The sequence below is a fragment of the Pagrus major genome, chromosome 23 (genome assembly GCF_040436345.1).
Source record: "Pagrus major chromosome 23, Pma_NU_1.0".
Taxonomy (NCBI): domain Eukaryota; kingdom Metazoa; phylum Chordata; class Actinopteri; order Spariformes; family Sparidae; genus Pagrus; species Pagrus major.
Genome location: NC_133237.1, coordinates 12,294,463 through 12,311,950, shown reverse-complemented (window position 1 = coordinate 12,311,950; position 17,488 = coordinate 12,294,463). Strand labels below are relative to the sequence as shown.

The 17,488-nt window shown below is 38.9% G+C and overlaps 1 gene segment (V, D, J or C); it reads right to left on the bottom strand.

The window, feature by feature from the left end:
• Nucleotides 1-10,541, bottom strand: part of LOC141018962 (immunoglobulin mu heavy chain-like) — an 80,920-nt gene extending 70,379 nt beyond the window's left edge. Inside the window, 1 exon segment of the C gene segment in view lies at nucleotides 10,496-10,541. Within this exon segment, the coding sequence occupies nucleotides 10,496-10,541 (46 nt within the window).
• Between the last annotated feature and the right edge of the window lie 6,947 nt (nucleotides 10,542-17,488).

Genomic DNA, 17,488 nt, shown 5'->3' with positions numbered 1-17,488 from the left:
TTTTCCCACAGGATAGAGGGGCTCTCAGTGCCCCAAAAGTAAACAATTAGAGGAAACAGGCGGGCATGAGCAAATGAACTCTAAAAAGGACCCGCACACCAGAGAACGGGGGTGAATTTTGGTTGATCTCCTAAGACTGAGAGTCTGAGAGGAGTTCTGATAGAGCAGAGGGCAAAGCATTTTGGGCATAACTTTGCCGAGATTTGAGAATACCAGGGAGTGCACACTCTAGTTCGGACGCTGGCTTGAGATCTGTTTCAATAAAGATTGCTCTATCATATCCACCCAGCCTTGCCTCCGCAGAATTTTTTATCAACATACTACACGCCGACACCTTTTGAGGACGACAGCCCATACACTTCATACTGTAATCAGAAAAACAATGACAGCAGCCATGATCGTGTAAATATGAAAACTTATGTCTGATGCTGGTTTGCATAAGAGACTGTTAATGGTTTCAGTGTTTGTAGATTCTTGAAGACATACAGAGAAATTTGGAGACTCGAGAGGAAAACAGCTTCTCAGGAACTGAAACTTGTGACAAAAAACCCCAAAATAAAACAAAAAAACAAGCAAAACAAACTATAACTAGATGTTGAGTGTCAGTCAGTTAAGATCAATGAGAACATCTCAGAGTGTCCTTTCAGAGGAGACAGTAACATCACACTGACTGCCCTCCTGTGATTTTAGAGAATAGACTGTAACCTCATTTTTCACCTTCATATTTTGGCTCTTGATTTCTTTGATTCTTTATCAATAAGTGATCTGTATTGTGTGTTGTTCTTTTCTTTTTTTAACCAGTTATAATGATAATTTTAACATTCATCAGCAACAGTTTTCAGGACTTCAGATGAAAACACACTCACATAAAAAGTAGATATATAACTCCATAGAGAACACCAGAATTACGAAAACCTTTTTCTGAATCAAGTTTTATTGAGATGATGTTTCTCTGATTGTGTTGATTTTCTTAAACTGCAATTAATTTCTGTTGATATAAACCGCAGAAAGTAAAGTTTCAACTTATTTTGACATGTTGAGTTTTTGTACAGCGTTGCTGCTTCCTGTATCACTGTGGCTCTCGAGCACAATAATAAACAGCAGAATCTTCAGTCTTCAGACTGTTCATCTGCAGATACACCTGCTGTCTGCTGTTGTCTCTGGAGATGGTAAACCGGCCTTTGACTGATTGAGAGTAGTAGATGCTGCTACTGCCACTGCTGATGTAAGCGATCCATTCCAGTCCTTTTCCAGCAGCCTGTCTGATCCAAGCATTATCATAATGGCTACTGAACCCTGAATATGTGCAGGTCAGTCTGTGGGATCCTCCAGGCCTTTTAACTGCAGGTTCAGACTCAGTCAGTGTTTGACCCTCAGTACCTACAGACAGTTAAACAGCTCATTAGTTACTGTAATGCAGCCATGTTGTTTTTGTAGCAGGAGGCTTGTCAGAAAAACAATCATTGTTCTTACCTGCCCAGTTAATAGACAGGATGAGAAAAACAACCAGATAATCAGGACTGATCATTGTAAAAGCCAGTTGTCTCTGTCCAGTCTACAGTGTGTATGTCAGTGATTCAGTCTCTGTCCTTCACTCTGCAACACATATGTAGCGATGAAGAGATCAGAGTTTTGCATCGACTCCTCCTCCTCACAGAGAAACACACCACATCTCACACACCTCTGGACAAAACGAGAATGACATCATCATTTTAGTTCATGATTTTAATTGTGATGTTTTTTAATAACAAAGATGTGTCTCAAGTTATTCAACAGTGATGTTGATTTATACCCAAAAAAGAAGCAGTTATTCATTGGTCCATCCATATAAATCGATCCATGCATCCATGTACATGTTCAAATATATTCTCAACACCTGCAGTTAAAAACCAATAATGGAAACATTATTAACAATCGTTGTTGTAGAAAAACACAGATTAAATATAACATTGAGAAACAACAAGTTACAAAACACAACATCAACTGTTATTTTCATTTTATGCATGCATGTGTTTAGAGGCATTGTCGTACTCTCCTCAGTTAAGTGTCATCTGACTTCATATGTTCTGCTGCCACCTGTAGGTCTTCGTAAACAAATGTTCTGTGGAGTTTTTAGTAAAGCCTCTATGCTTCTTTTAACCAGTGTGTGTCTTTGACACAGTAATAAACAGCTGTGTCCTCAGGCTGCATATTATGTCCTTTAATGTCACTGAGCTGGTGTGTGTGTGGTAAAGGAACTTGTTTTTCAGAGCATTATTTTGATCAAAGTCTCCTCCACCCCACCGACTCATTGTCCAGTCCATTGGTTTTCCTTCACACTGTCTGATCCAACCTGTTGCATAGCTGCTATCAGTCAAAGAATAACCAGAGACCTGACAGGTGATGGTCAAAGACTGTCCAGGCTGCACAACCATTGAGTCTGGCTAGATGAGATCAATACTTTTCACACCTGTGGAAAACAAATCAACATTATCTCCATCATGTATCTGACTATTCAGTGTTTCTAATGTGTTTATTAGTGTGAATCCACTGAAAGCTCCTCACAGGATCCAGCAGCCAGCAGCAGCAGCAGAGCTACAGAGAACATGGTTGATGTTGAAGCTGAACTGTGAGCTCTTCTGTCCTCCACTGACACAAACTTTTAATTAACATTAATTTGAATATATTTTAAATGAGATGTCAACAGTTTTTCATCTTTAGTGACCAGACTAGGTAGAGAAAATGTTTTATTATAGGAACATATTTTGATAAAAGAGCTCATGTGGACTAACAGTATTTTTTTTCTTTCTTAATTTAGCAAACTTCTTGTACTGTTATAATTTCATTACTGTAAAAAACAAAACAAAAAATCATGTATTAAAACTCAAGGTCATGTAGGTTAATGTAGAAAAACAGAATATTGTATGATACAGAGCTTTTAGCTTTCACTGCGTTCACAGTAGTTGAATCAATGTGTGATTACAGAAAGGTTACAGATGTTGCTGTGAGTCGTGAAAAACTGTCCAGACACACTGACAAATATATTTTCATTGATGAAATGCGTGTTATTGTTTATTGGCCTTCATTCAATTGCACATGCTTCAGTGCTTCTCATACAGTGATCAGTTTTGGAGAGAAGACATTTTTTTCCTCCAAGAGCCCAGAAAATGAAGGTTTTTTTCACTGCAGAATCACTTATTAATGACCTACTTTAGAGGCCATAATGCGGCTCAAAAATGGACAATGATTTCAGTAGATTGTTTTGCTGTCATTGGTTGTTTTGTGAGGAGGTGATCATTACATTAAGTTTATTTATTTGTTTATTCATCCATTCATTCATTCATTCATTTGTGCTTAAAGATTGCAATTTAGATGATGTCATTAAAAACAATAATATAATAATAATTAATAATTCTCTCTTAGGATATATCAGGCCAGTAAAGATGAGTTCTGTAGGTTTTTGTACAGCTGCTCAACCAACTCCAGTCACTGTGGCTGTCGAGCACAATAATAAACAGCAGAATCTTCAGTCTTCAGACTGTTCATCTGCAGATACACCTGTTGTCTCTGGAGATGGTAAACCGGCTTTTGACTGATTGAGAGTAGTAAATGCTAGTAACATCAATAGTGGCAACCCATTCCAGTCCTTTTCCAGGAGCCTGTCTGATCCAACTCATCAAGTAGCCACTAATTGAAAATCCAGAGGCTGTACAGGTCAATCTGTGAGATTCTCCAAGCCTTTTAACCACTGGTTCAGATTCTGTCAGAGTCTGACCATCAACACCTGTCAAGACACAAAACAATAATTTACTATAAGTTTTTTGCTCTTTTAAGAAAAATCTAGATCAGTGTAGATGTTCACCTGCCCAGCAGACAGTTAAAAGCAGCAGTCCAGTCCTATAGTCCATCATGTTAAACTGTGTGTCCACTGTTCTCTGTCATCCTCTCTGCAGTCAGATAAGTAGAGGAGGAAGACATCTGAGTTTTGCATTGACTCCTCCTGTGGCAGTGTGTGTGTTTTTTTCAGTGGACAGGCAGGAACTTTTCCTTAGTGTTGTTCAGTCACATTTTACTATACATGGTCCTATTTGTTGGTCTGTTTTAACTTCATTTAGTATGATCTGGCAAGGCCATGAATAAATCCACATGAAACAGACTTCATGTAAATGACAATGATTTACTGTCTCTCAAACATCAACAAAGACCCTCTCTTCCTTCCTAAATATAAAATGTAGAAGCTTTTACTATTTCAAATGTGCTTCACCACATAGATTGAGGGATTTAATCCCTGATGTTTGCTGAAACTAAAGAATGAATGTTCACTCTATAGGAGTCACTCGTGTACAGAGCACTTTGCTATTTGTTTTTTGACTTTTTCTGTGTAGAATAATGTTTTGTTATCTTTATCTGTCGACAGCCAGTCCTGCTGGTTGTCACCAAACTGTTAAACTCATCATAGAGTTATCACATTATGGACATCAGTGGACTGGGAGGCTGCATCGGTCTTAACGGACCTGTTAAAGCTATGGTCTACGATCTGAGAAAGATTTGAAAAAAGCATCCCCCCCCACACACACCCCTCCCCTCCGAGCTCGTATCGCTCTCCCCTCGGAGGCTCCCGCGACACACCCCCTCCCGCAACAAGAGCAACAAGCTCGCCGGCAGAAACCAAATACGGCGCCAGCTTTGAATGCGGAGTAACGATGTCGGATTCACAGGTAAAGTTATTACAATGCACGTTGACACTAACGTAAATCTTGTAAGCCATTACAATGTCCACAGCTAAACTCCACAGCCAAGCTAGCGTAACGTCATTAGCATGTTACAGCTACGTTACGTTACAGGTAGGTAATAAGTTACTATTTATCAACAGCTAAGTTAGCCACTTCTAAAAGTTATTGAGGGCCAAGAGACTAACAGATGCTGCCGTCAGCTTTTATCATAACGATCGCTTCCACATTGTGGCTGAAAACTAAACCTACATGAGCCTGGACCAGCTGTGTCCCAGCTGTTGTCTGAGTAGCACCACGACCTCGACACAAACGTGCCCGTAAACCGTAATCTCTTGTTTATGACAGATAAGACACACAAATACACACATCGTAAGGTATATGATAATCCATCATATTTGTTCTGACTCCTGTCAGTAAATAAGATAAGTTTCCCCCTGGTGGTGTTTTTGAGGTACTGCAGCTTTAAGTACCAGGCCCTTCCAATGTTTATGCTCAGGCTACAAGTGCTCCACAACAGAGAGTTGGTTGTCTGAGCCTTGGAGTGGAACCAACTGTGAGTACTTGTGCATTTGGTTTATCTTAGTTGTTTCATAGCACTGTAATTTTAAGGTGATGTTTGAAGCGTTTATTTTAAGTTATAAAAACCGTGCTAATATGCTAATGCTAATCGTTAGCAAGAGGCTAGTTGAGCTGCTAGGGCTGGTTTGGTTCGTTGTTGAGATTCATTTGTGTTGTGAGTTGCATCTTTGTCGCTGCATTTATGTGTGTTTACTGGAATGTAACTACATATTTCATGTAACATGTGTATTCTTTATCTGTGTTGCAGTTTTACAAAAACCTGTTAAATGAGAAGATTCAGTAAAGCAACAGTAAAGCACATCTACTGGGTCTCTTCATTTACTTTGTTCGCTATCTGTCAGCCAGGACAGAATAATATTGATTTAGCAAAGGCTTTGTTGAAAACAAATGGACAAGACCGGGAGGAGGGTTAGCAGAACAGCTGAGTAGTGACCGGGCAAGAGGTTTTTAATGGAGAAATAAATCCAGACAGGATGAATGAAACCCCAATGCGAAGCGAAGGGTTTCATTCATCCATTCATTCATCTTACTTGCATTACTTGCTGCTTCATTTAGCTGCCACGAGCAAATAAATAGGCTGATTTGGTGTAAACATGATAGCAATGTTAGCTTGTTGTTAGCTTACAGTGCTAACATAGAGGCTGCCGTCTCCGTCGAACAAATAAACAACTGTTGACAATACTGCAGAGACAGAAATTGTCACCGTTCAAACGATGACCCGATGTTTACTTGGGTTTGAGCCCTCTTTATTTCACATCTCCGCTTTGTGTCTTTTCAGTGACAGACTTTCTTTCTTTGACTTTTTGTCAGTGGGGCAAGCAGAGGCCGCTGAACTGCTAAGGGCAAAACAAACCTCTTGTCCGCTTGTAGTTTCAAATGCGGAAGTGGGTTGGGACCAGACGTGAGCAGGAGAGAATGGATTTATTTGGTTCCTTTTACTCTTCACACTGTGTAGGTCGTACTATTGGGCCATAACCACCATCTAAATAATGTTAATAATAATGATCAATCTTTCAAATCGTAGACCATAGCTTTAACTGCACGTTGTAATTTTCTGTAACTTCTGGCACAGCGTAATAAATTCTTGTAACTTGTAAGCTATGATTACATTCATCCATCTATCTTTTATTTCTACTGAAATTTAAATTAAACACTGAAACAGTGAAGTTGATCAGAATCATTTTATAAAACAGGAAATATTCTACATCATCTGTTGTTTCCCAGGCAGAATACACAAAAATATATACATTTACCGAAAAGAGATGAAAACATATTAATTTCTGTAGTTAACATTCAGTCAAATGAGATAAAGTAAACGTTTATTTTTCAGTCACAAGACTGACAGTTATAATCAGTTAAACTGAGACACGTGAATGTTTCCAGTGGTGGTAAATAGAGGAAGTAGTTTTTGTATGACTCGTCTGTTATTGTCTCTCACTGTGTCTCTTCTGGCACAGTAATACACAGCAGTGTCTTCAGGCTGCACATTCTGTCCATTTAGAGTCACTGTGTTGCTGGAAGAGTCTAAATCGATACTGAACTTGTTCTTCAGTGAATCTTTGACGTCTGTGTCATCACTGATCCACTCCAGTCGTTTCCCTGCAGGCTGTCTGATCCAAGCTGTGTAGTAGCCACTAACAGAATAAGAGACCTGACAGGTGATGGTCAGACGCTGACCTGGCTGCACAGTCACAGAGGCTGGCTGTGTCAACTGTTCACACTTCACACCTGTTAAAAAAAGAAAATGTTTTGTAACAAATGATCAAGTTAAACTCCAAAAGAAGAACTGTTGACTTTGACAAATCCAGAGAGACTCACATCCAGCTGCCAACAGCAGCAGCAGAGCTACAGAAAACATGGTTGATGTTGAAACTGACGTGCTGTGAACTCCACTGACAGCCTGATGTCAAGTTTTTATAGCTGAGTAACAAGGAAGCTCACTGAGTTTGCATAGAATCAAACATATGAAGCATCAATGTTGGTCTGACTGGAGCCAATAGAAGAGTCTGTTGACTGTTATTATATCTGCAGAGTGAAAACATGCCTGGAAATCACCTCTGCTTTACATATGATATTTTCATTTCATTACACACTCAACTTACAGAAATGAAACTCCTGTAAATGATTATCACAACTATTCTTACTGTGAATATTACATGAACCATAGATAATGGAAAACATATTCTTTAAAATCAGCATTACAATATTAATGATGATGTGTCATGGAAACAAAAGGAGAAACCACCAAAAATGTTGCTTTCTATAAGACATGTTTACAGTGTGTTCAGCATGTTTTCAAATTATTGAAACACTTTAAATATGATGTGAGCTGTTTTACTGAGATAATTTATTTTCTGTCAGCACCTTCTACATCACATTTAAGATTAACTTCAAATGTAAGAACATTGTTGTAGTTGCAGCATTTGATCACTAAATGTACTTCCTGTATTTGCAGCAAAGTGACATGAAATGTTTAATTTTGTAGTAGTTTTATTCCAGTGACCAAATTGTTGTGTTGTCTTTGGGCCTTTTATCAACAAGTGACCTTTATTGTGTTTTGTTTCATTTAATGTTTACCATCAATATTTCTCAGGAACAGATTTAAAAATATAATATAATTATGTATGATATAAAATACTTAATGCTTGGGCTCTTCCAGGACAGTAAAGATGAGCACTGCAGGTTTTTGAACAGCTGCTCAACCAACTCCAGTCACTGTGGCTGTCGAGCACAATAATAAACAGCAGAATCTTCAGTCTTCAGACTGTTCATCTGCAGATACACCTGCTGTCTGCTGTTGTCTCTGGAGATGGAAAACCGGCTTTTGACTGACTCAGAGTAGTAGATGCTGCTACTGCCACCACTGCTGATATAGACATAAGCGATCCACTCCAGTCCTTTTCCAGGAGCCTGTCTGATCCAGTTCATCCCGTAGCTGCTGAATGTGAATCCAGAGGCTGTACAAGTCAATCTATGAGATTCTCCAGGCATTTTAACCACTGGTTCAGATTCTGTCAGAGTCTGACCATCAACACCTGTTGAGACAAAAATGAATATACAGTAATCAATTGCATGAAGCTGGAACCGTTTTTTAAGGTAACTTGATCAGTGCAGATGTTCACCTGCCCAGCAGATAGCTAAAAGCAACAGTCCTGTCCTATAGTCCATCATGTTAAACTGTGTGTCCACTGTTCTCTGTCATCCTCTCTGCAGTCAGATAAGTAGAGGTGGAAGACATCTGAGTTTTGCATTGACTCCTCCTCACAGTGTTGAACTGGATTTGACTTGGATCTCAGTTACTGTTTGGTGAAACTGGAGAATTAATATTTACTGCACATGATTCATTCCTTCAAGAGAAACTTGCACATATTAAATAGTTTTTGTGCAACTATTTGACAAACTCATAATTTAAGGTCGTTGCCCCTCATTATAAAGCACTGTGCATCAAGAATTTGAGAGCCTGATCAATTTCACAATATCACAAAAATGAGTATTTTAAGTTATATTTTAGGCGGAACAACAAGAAATGACGACAAATGTTGTCCCTTGTGTTGTAATGTTGACTTTCTGATGAAGTGTTCATGAGGCAAACCTTTTAAAGGACATCAGGGGAAATTAAACTGCAGTAGGAACGAAAATCCTGATTTATGTTTCATTTTTTGTTTAGATGAAGAGCTTTTTGAAATGCAGTTGTGAGCTGAAATCATTTTGTCATTATTTCACTTACATATTGTGAGTCAGACAAAAAAGACACCCTTTGGAACATGTGTCCATTCAATATTGTCATTATTGAATATTTTCATAAACCAGCTCATGTTTCTGTTAATGCTTCAATGCTAAATGTGTCTGTTCCTTTCTTTACTGTAACAGTGCACTAGTGTTGAAATCATTAGTGGTCAATCTGTGAGATTCTCCAGGCCTTTTAACCACTGGTTCAGATTCTGTCAGAGTCTGACCATCAACACATGACAAGACAGCAAAGAAATAAAATCAAATCGTAAACAACACATTTATAACTTAAAAAAACACATAAAATTAAACACTATTTTCAGACAAAATGTTCACCTGTCCAGCAGACAGTTAACCTCTCTGCAGTCAGATAAGTAGAGGAGGAAGACATCTGAGTTTTGCATTGACTCCTCCTCACATTGTAGAACTGAATTTGACTTGGATCTCAGTTAGTGTTTGGTGAAACTGAAGAACTGAACGTTTATTGAACATGAGGCATTCCTCCAAGAGACCCTTTTCATGTTTCAGTACAATTTGTCCAACAGGTTAACACGCACGTGATTAAAATTGGTTGACCTTCATTATGAAGCACAGTGTGCATCAAATGAAGATTTTCACAACATTTGATCATTTGCACAGTGCCACTAAAGTGAATATTTTTAATATAATTTTTAGAGGGGGAAACAAAAAATGACAACAAATGTTGTTCCTTGTGTTGTTATGTTGATTTTCAGACACTTCTTTTGAACTGTTCATGAGGCCTACCTTTCTAAAACATTAGGGGAAAGAAAACCTAATTTAGACTATAATTTTTCCAATTATGTTTCATTTAGATTACTTTTGAAACACACTTGTCAGCCCTATATATTTAATGTTATTGTAACTGAAAATTGTAATGAACCATGTTATATTCCTTTTACTTTTGTCATTGCTAAATGTGTCTTTTTCCCTCTTATCAGTGAGCAGGTGTTGAAATCATTAGTGGTCTGAGGGCTCCTCCTCTGGTGGCTTCATGTTACAAGTGTTCAGGCACTGAGGGTTTTGTTCAGGTCTACTGATGGTTTGTGTTATTGTGTCTCTCTGGCACAGTAATACACAGCAGTGTCTTCAGGCTGCACATTCTGTCCATTTAGAGTAACTGTTTTACTGGAAGAGTCTAAGTCGATACTGAACTTGTTCTTTAGTGAATCCTTGATGTATGTGCTGTACCCAACACGTGCGCGCGCAATCCACTCCAGTCCTTTCCCTGCAGGCTGTCTGATCCAGTGTGTGTGATGACTGCTAACAGAATAAGAGACCTGACAGTGATGGTCAGACGTTGACCTGGCTGCACAGTCACAGAGGCTGGCTGTGTCAACTGTTCACACTTCACACCTGTGGAGGAAAACATGTTGAATATTGAATGAGTGTAATAACAGTGAACAGTCAGTGTGCTGTGATCATACTGTCAGTGTCTCTGCCTCAGTGAGACTCACAGGATCCAGCAGCCAGCAGCAGCAGCAGCAAAGCTACAGAGAACATGGTTGATGTTGAAGGTGATCTGATGGGAGCTTCTCTTCTTCTGCTGCAACTGACAGCATGATATCAAGTCTTTATAGCAGACTGTGAGGAAGTTCACTTTGCATAGAGAAGGACACTGACAGGATAAAAAAGGAGCATCAACTGTCCTGTTAAGAGCAGTTGGAGTTCAGAGTTGTGCTGTGAACATTTATTTAAAAAGCATGAAATAAAATGTGTTTATTATATATATATATGTAGGAGATACACTAATAATGAATGTAATTTATTAATCACTGGCGATTAATAAAACACTCGTTAATGGGGCACCACCTCCGTTGTTTTGTCTATTTGAATAATCCGGAGGTAATTAATCAAATTCGACTGGACAAGTTTAACTTGTATCAATTCTAATCAATTTCAGAACAATTTATTCAATCTCATAAATGAAGTAGTGAATTCTACACATATCCATCGGTTCTCCACATTAAAACAAACCTGCACAGACAACGACATACGGTTAAATATGTTTATTGACTAAATAATTCAGGTTAAATAAATGAAATGGCAATTTAAATGAATAACAACAGGTAACAGGAAATGTGAAATAACTAAGTAATGGGTTATTAGTGGAATATGGGCTGATGGTGAGATCACGAGTTAGGTTGAAGCATTTAAATATTACGGTAGTAATTTTAATACTAGCGAGACCCTAACCGAATTTCTCTTAAGCTACAAGATCAGAACCAGAGCCATATACACCATCTCATGAATCATGTGTGAATCCAGCTGTTGTGAGTGATGGAGAGCCTACTTTCTTAGCAGAGTTGCGGAGTCCGCGGCAGCGGATTCCCTCGGGTGATTTGCGGCTCTAGCTGGCAGTCCCGGTCCAATGGCCGAGGGTCAGCTCGTCCGGTATCAGTCGGTTGGGCACCTCGGTCCGCTGTCTTAGGAAGAGGGCAGCTGGTCCCGTACCGATCCGGTGCAGATCTTGGCTCAATGCCCAGCGGGATGGTACCGCTAGCGAGCGATGGGGGCTTGTCAAAGAGTCTTTCGTTGGAAACCGCTTGCACGGTCTCGGACACAGCAAGTTGCTGTAGTGTCGTGATGATGATTGATAAAGATGTTCTTCTTCGTTTCTTCGAGTGGTTCTCAGGCTCTGACTTTATAAACTAAATTTAACTTCTTGAATAAAATAACTGAGGACGATACGTTGATCAGGCGGATCTTCCGTTGTTAGTTAATGCAAGATAATCTAAATTAAGTTCACTACTTCAAAAGCAGGTTACGATACTTAACTGTATAAAACAAATTAAAACAGAACTTTGTTCTGGTACAAACTTAATAAAAGAAGCTAATCAATACTGCGAAAAATATAAAAGTGAGAAAAATCAAGGCGTGAGCACTTCTGCTGAGATCGCTGTCTTGGAGCGTGTTTCAAAGTAAAGTAAAGAGCTTCAAAAATAAGTTACAAAAGAAAACTTTAAAACAAAAGAAAACTTAAACTAAAGAATAACTGAAAACTAAAACTGAACTTTAAACTCTAAAAACCAAAAAAACCGACTCGAGAGACGTGATCTCTCCGTTTTATTATTTGCAAATCGAGGCGTGTCTAGGCGGGGCTTACCGGCTTTTATCTCCAAGATTTAAACGTTACAAAACAGTGCTTCGCCTTCTCACAGAATCTCACCATGGCTTAATAGATGTACTTTGTCTATCATGAAAATGATTATGACGTGATTAAACATTAATTATACATATTTCAGCTTAATACTTGTTAAAACAAAGACATATCAGAGTCATTTACTGGTTATAACCATGAACATATTAAACAGAATATTTCTCGTCCAACTGTACCAGGACTCACCATCAGGAGGTGCTGTGGTTCCACCGAACACAGTACAGATTAAACATTAAAACTTGATCTCAGTTAGGGGTGGGCGATATGGCAAAAATATCATATCACGATTTTTTAAAAATAAAATCACGATTTCGATTTTATCACGATCTTAAATCAAAAAAAGAAAAACAGACAATTTAGGCCAAAGAACCTTTCTGAACAGATTTTAATTTAAATAGTTGCAGTTTTGCCAACATGTGCAAACAACGTAAACATACTAAAAGGTAAACAACAACACTGATAAAGTGCACTCTTGCAACATAAAAGGTAGCTTTCAATAAACATGAAAGTAAAATATCAATGAAGACATTACTGTTTGTTTTATTCAACACAGTCATTTTAACAGGATTTAAGTATATCCAAACACTAAATAGCTTATTGAAAAGGGTCCGTCAGTGGTCGGACTATCCGACGGGGGGGTGGGGGGGTCGCGGTAATTTGAACACTACAATTAGCGCATTTACCGTTTATTAGCGGCCAAGCGCGACCTATCCATGCGCCTGTGTGTGTGTGTGCGTGCGTGCGTGCGCACCCGAGAGAGGCGGCAGGTGGCCACCCCTCTCCACGAGGTCCTGGCTGCAGACCTCCACTGTGCCTCTCGCAGGTTGAGGGTCTAACTGGCAGAGATGAGAGATGGTGAAACGCTGTTTTTTTTAAAAAAGCGACCAACTCCTCCGTTTGGCTTTCAGCCATGGCTCTGCATGCGGCTACCGCTACACACATAAACAAGGAGGTGGGTAAGAAAGCGCGTCACTGCCCGTAATTCGCTGTGATTGGTCGGTCAGGTTGACGACGTAATACGTTTAGTGCGTCGGTGCATCAGCATAGAACTAAAATTTATGGAATGTGCCCTAGACGATCCCTACGATCTTTGCACTTTGGCAGATCGTCTACACATTCTAATCGTTCACGATCTAATATCGTCATATCGCACACCTCTAATCTCAGTCAATCTTAATCGTAGAGAAACGGGAAAAAGATCAGTTTTATGAACTTCTTTTACTGTTTCTTAATTGGTTAGAATTAAGAGAGTGAGATACTGACTTAATGGTTAATTAGAAATGGTCTGAAATCTGGAAGAATACAGAGGCCATTTGAATGGAATGTCCCACAGATAGTGAGACCAGATGTGTCGTAAATAACAGACATGGGGGTGTTGGCATAGAACAACAAGTCAGAAGGTTTCCAGTGTCCTCTCTTCTAACGTGTGGATTAGAAGTTAGAGAGGAAGAGAGAGACATAGGTAGAAAGAAACAGAAAGACAAAGGGGGAGAGAGCCATTAGATGTGTTACTTAATTTACACATGTAAAGACTCTGTATTGACACCTTCTGATGATCAGTTCGTTCGTCACTCCTGGTGAACAGGCAGAGGGGTAACCTCGTGCCCACTCAGACTGACCTGTGGGAAGAATTTATCTGTTTGGAAGGGAGAGAAAGTTCATTCAAAGGCTTTGGGTTGTAAATTAATTAAGAGTGTCCTCATTTGAAGTCTTTATGGTCCAGGAAAACACTATCCTCTCTGCCAGGAGATAAGGTGTCAGCCTGGAAGACGCCTCCTTCCTGTAAATCGTCTTCATCCAGATGAAAAGGGTTAACAAGAACAACAGGGCCTCAATGTAATGCAGAGGCGATGGACATGTGTTCCTACATATATATATATATATATACAGCATATATATATATATATATATATATATATATATATATATATATATATATATATATATATACTTAAATCACTAATCTTCTTACACAAGAGTAGTCAAACATTCACATTTACACCACTCAGATGAACAAAATATTTACCGCTCCCACTCTGAACTACATTTAAACACACAAAAAAACTTGAAACTTGTCGGTAAATACCAGTTTTATTGTTTTTTTTTTATATTTTCAATATGTGAATGTGAAATGCAGAGTTTTGACAACTTTGTATTTCTTTGATCAGACCTGGACAATTATCTCAGCAGCCAGACTGTTGTGCTTTTCTTTGCTGTTTGTGAGGGGGTGATTGTTACTGTAAAACATTTGTTTTCTTGTGTTTTTAATGGTTATTGTAGTTGGTAAATCATCATTCTGTTTATTTTTTTTAACGATTTTGATAAAAAAATATCCACAAAACCCTAACCCTAACCCAAAAGAGAAAAGAAAAGAAAACGCAACACTGTCCCAGTCCAGTAAAGATGAGTACTGTAGGATTTTGTACAGCTGCTCAACCAACTCCAGTCACTGTGGCTGTCGAGCACAATAATAAACAGCAGAATCTTCAGTCTTCAGACTGTTCATCTGCAGATACACCTGCTGTCTGCTGTTGTCTCTGGAGATGGTAAACCGGCCTTTGACTGACTCAGAGTAGTATTGGGTGCTACCACTAGGTTTACTGATTAAAGCGATCCACTCCAGTCCTTTTCCAGGAGCCTGTCGGACCCAGCTCATCTGGTAGTCATTGAATGTGAATCCAGAGGCTGTACAGGTTAATCTATGAGATTCTCCAGGCCTTTTAACCACTGGTTCAGATTCTGTCAGAGTCTGACCATCAACACCTGTCAAGAGAAAAAAGACGCACATGTGATGAGTAACATTCACAGCACAAATGAAAATATGTCTGATCAAATTCTTGGAAGATGTTCACCTGCCCAGCAGACAGTTAAAAGCAGCAGTCCTGTCCTATAGTCCATCATGTTAAACTGTGTGTCCACTGTTCTCTGTCATCCTCTCTGCAGTCAGATAAGTAGAGGTGGAAGACATCTGAGTTTTGCATTGACTCCTCCTCACAGGGAGGAAACATTTCCCTGATTTATTTTAATAACACTCCAAAATGTGAAATTTGGTTCAGGAATCTGTCACATTTCCAAACAGCATTCATTCAGACAAATTCACATATAATTTGTCTCAGCGTCAATGTTTCTCATTACTTCCTGTAGACAGCATATGTGCGAAATACTAATCTGCAGTGTTCTTATGATCACCAATATCCATGAGTATTTTTGAAATTTGTTGAATTGTCATCTTAACATGTTAAACAATCCACCAATAATCTGAATGTTTGTTGGGGATTTATGACATTAAGAGTTTGTACTTATAGATGACATTAGAAATATAGCGTTATTTAATGTTTTGACAACTGAAGAAACTCTGTTACTGTGAGTGATGTAACACAAAGAGAATAAATATGTTGTTATTAGTTTACAGTAAACTCTGTGGGAATTCAATGTGGATATAAAGTGCTTTTGCAGGTGTTGAGAAAACACAGATGTCATGAAGATCACGTTTGTTGTCTGTGGATGTTTTTGTGCAGCTGCTCCACTGTCTTCAGTCACCGTGTCTGTCGAGCACAGAAGTAAACAGCAGAATCTTCTGCTGTCAGGCTCCTGACCTCGAGGTACTGAGTGCTGCTGGACACGTCTTCAGTCATGAGGGAACGACTTTGAAAGGAGCTGGCATAGATAGCAGAGTTTGAACCTGTATCCATCCTCCCAATCCACTCCAGAGCTTTCCCTGGCTTCTGTCGTATCCAGTGAATATAGTTGCTCGTCATGTCAAACCCAGATATGATACATGACATCTTCACTGTCTCTCCAGGTCTTTTCACCTCAGAGGCAGACTGGTCCAGTTTGATCTCACTCCAAACTCCTGTAAGCAAAGAAAATGTGATCATCATCCAACAAACTTGTAAATCACAGGTTTAACATTTATAAAAGAAGTAAAGCAGAATTAATTTTCTCACCATGAATACTAACTACAAATAATAAACTCCAGATGATTGTATTTTCCATTCTGTGATAAACACTGTTGTTCAGAGCTCTCTGATCTCAGTGTTTCGAATATATCTCAAGCTGTCACAGGTTTCTGTCACAAGTTACTGATGGTGTGTTTATAAGCGAAGAGTTTGCATAGACCTCCTCTACAGGTTTAAAGAGGGAACATTTGACACACACACATTTTCATAAGTAGAGTAACAGCAGACACTGTAGGAAAAAGTCCTGTCAACTAATTTCTGGACTGATGGTGTCATGAAAAAAATTATTTTTTCTAAATGGCTTAAGATGTAAAAGTTTAGAGCTTTTTTCAGCTTGGCCAAATTACAACAGGGAAATTTGTATCCCATTTGTGTATTTGTGAAGAAATATAGCTACTTTTTAAGTTGAAATTGAATGTTGAATGTTTTTCCATTTTTTCAAGGCATCACAATACATAAAAATAAATAAATGAAACATGTCACATGCATCTTGTATTGAGGGAAATTTAAGTTTAAGTCTCTTCTGTATTGATGTCGACTGCAGGGGAAGTCAACTTAGATCTACAATTAAAATTCTCAACTCTTCTTCTGTCGACCAGAAACAAAAAATGGCTCTATGATTTCAGTGAATTCCATAGAGATTCATTTTTATCAACTCATCAGACAGCACTGTCTATATTAATGTTTGCATTTAACAACATGTGTGTGTGGTTGAGTCACATGGTTTCTGGGCATTTGTGCAGGTCTGTTGGTGGTTTGTATCACTGTGGGCTGACGTACACAGTAATAAACAGCTGTGTCCTCAGGCTGCAGATTCTGTCCTGTTAGAGTCACTGTTCTAGCAGAAGTGTCTCTGCTGTAGCTGAACTTGTTCTTCAGAGCATTATTTTGATAAAAGCTGCCACTACTTCCTCCCCACTTGTGGGAAATCCAATCCATTGGTTTTCCTTCACACTGTCTGATCCAACCTGTTGCATAGCTGTCATCAGTCAAAGAATAACCAGAGACCTGACAGGTGATGGTCAAAGACTGTCCAGGCTGCACAACCATTGAGTCTGGCTGGATGAGATCAATACTGTTCACACCTGTGGAAACACAAATCAACATGATCTCCATCATTCATCTGACTATTCAGTGTTTCTAATGTGTTTATTAGTGTGAATCCACTGGCAGCTTTAGTAAAGAGAGACTGTTGAGCACGGCAGTTTACGAGTTTTTGTCGGAAAAAGTCAACTGGCTTGTCTTTGTGCTCTGGATGATTTGTCTCCAAGTGGCGTCTTAGCTTGTTCGGCTTCAAGCTGTCACAAGCTAGCACTTTAAGACAGACAACA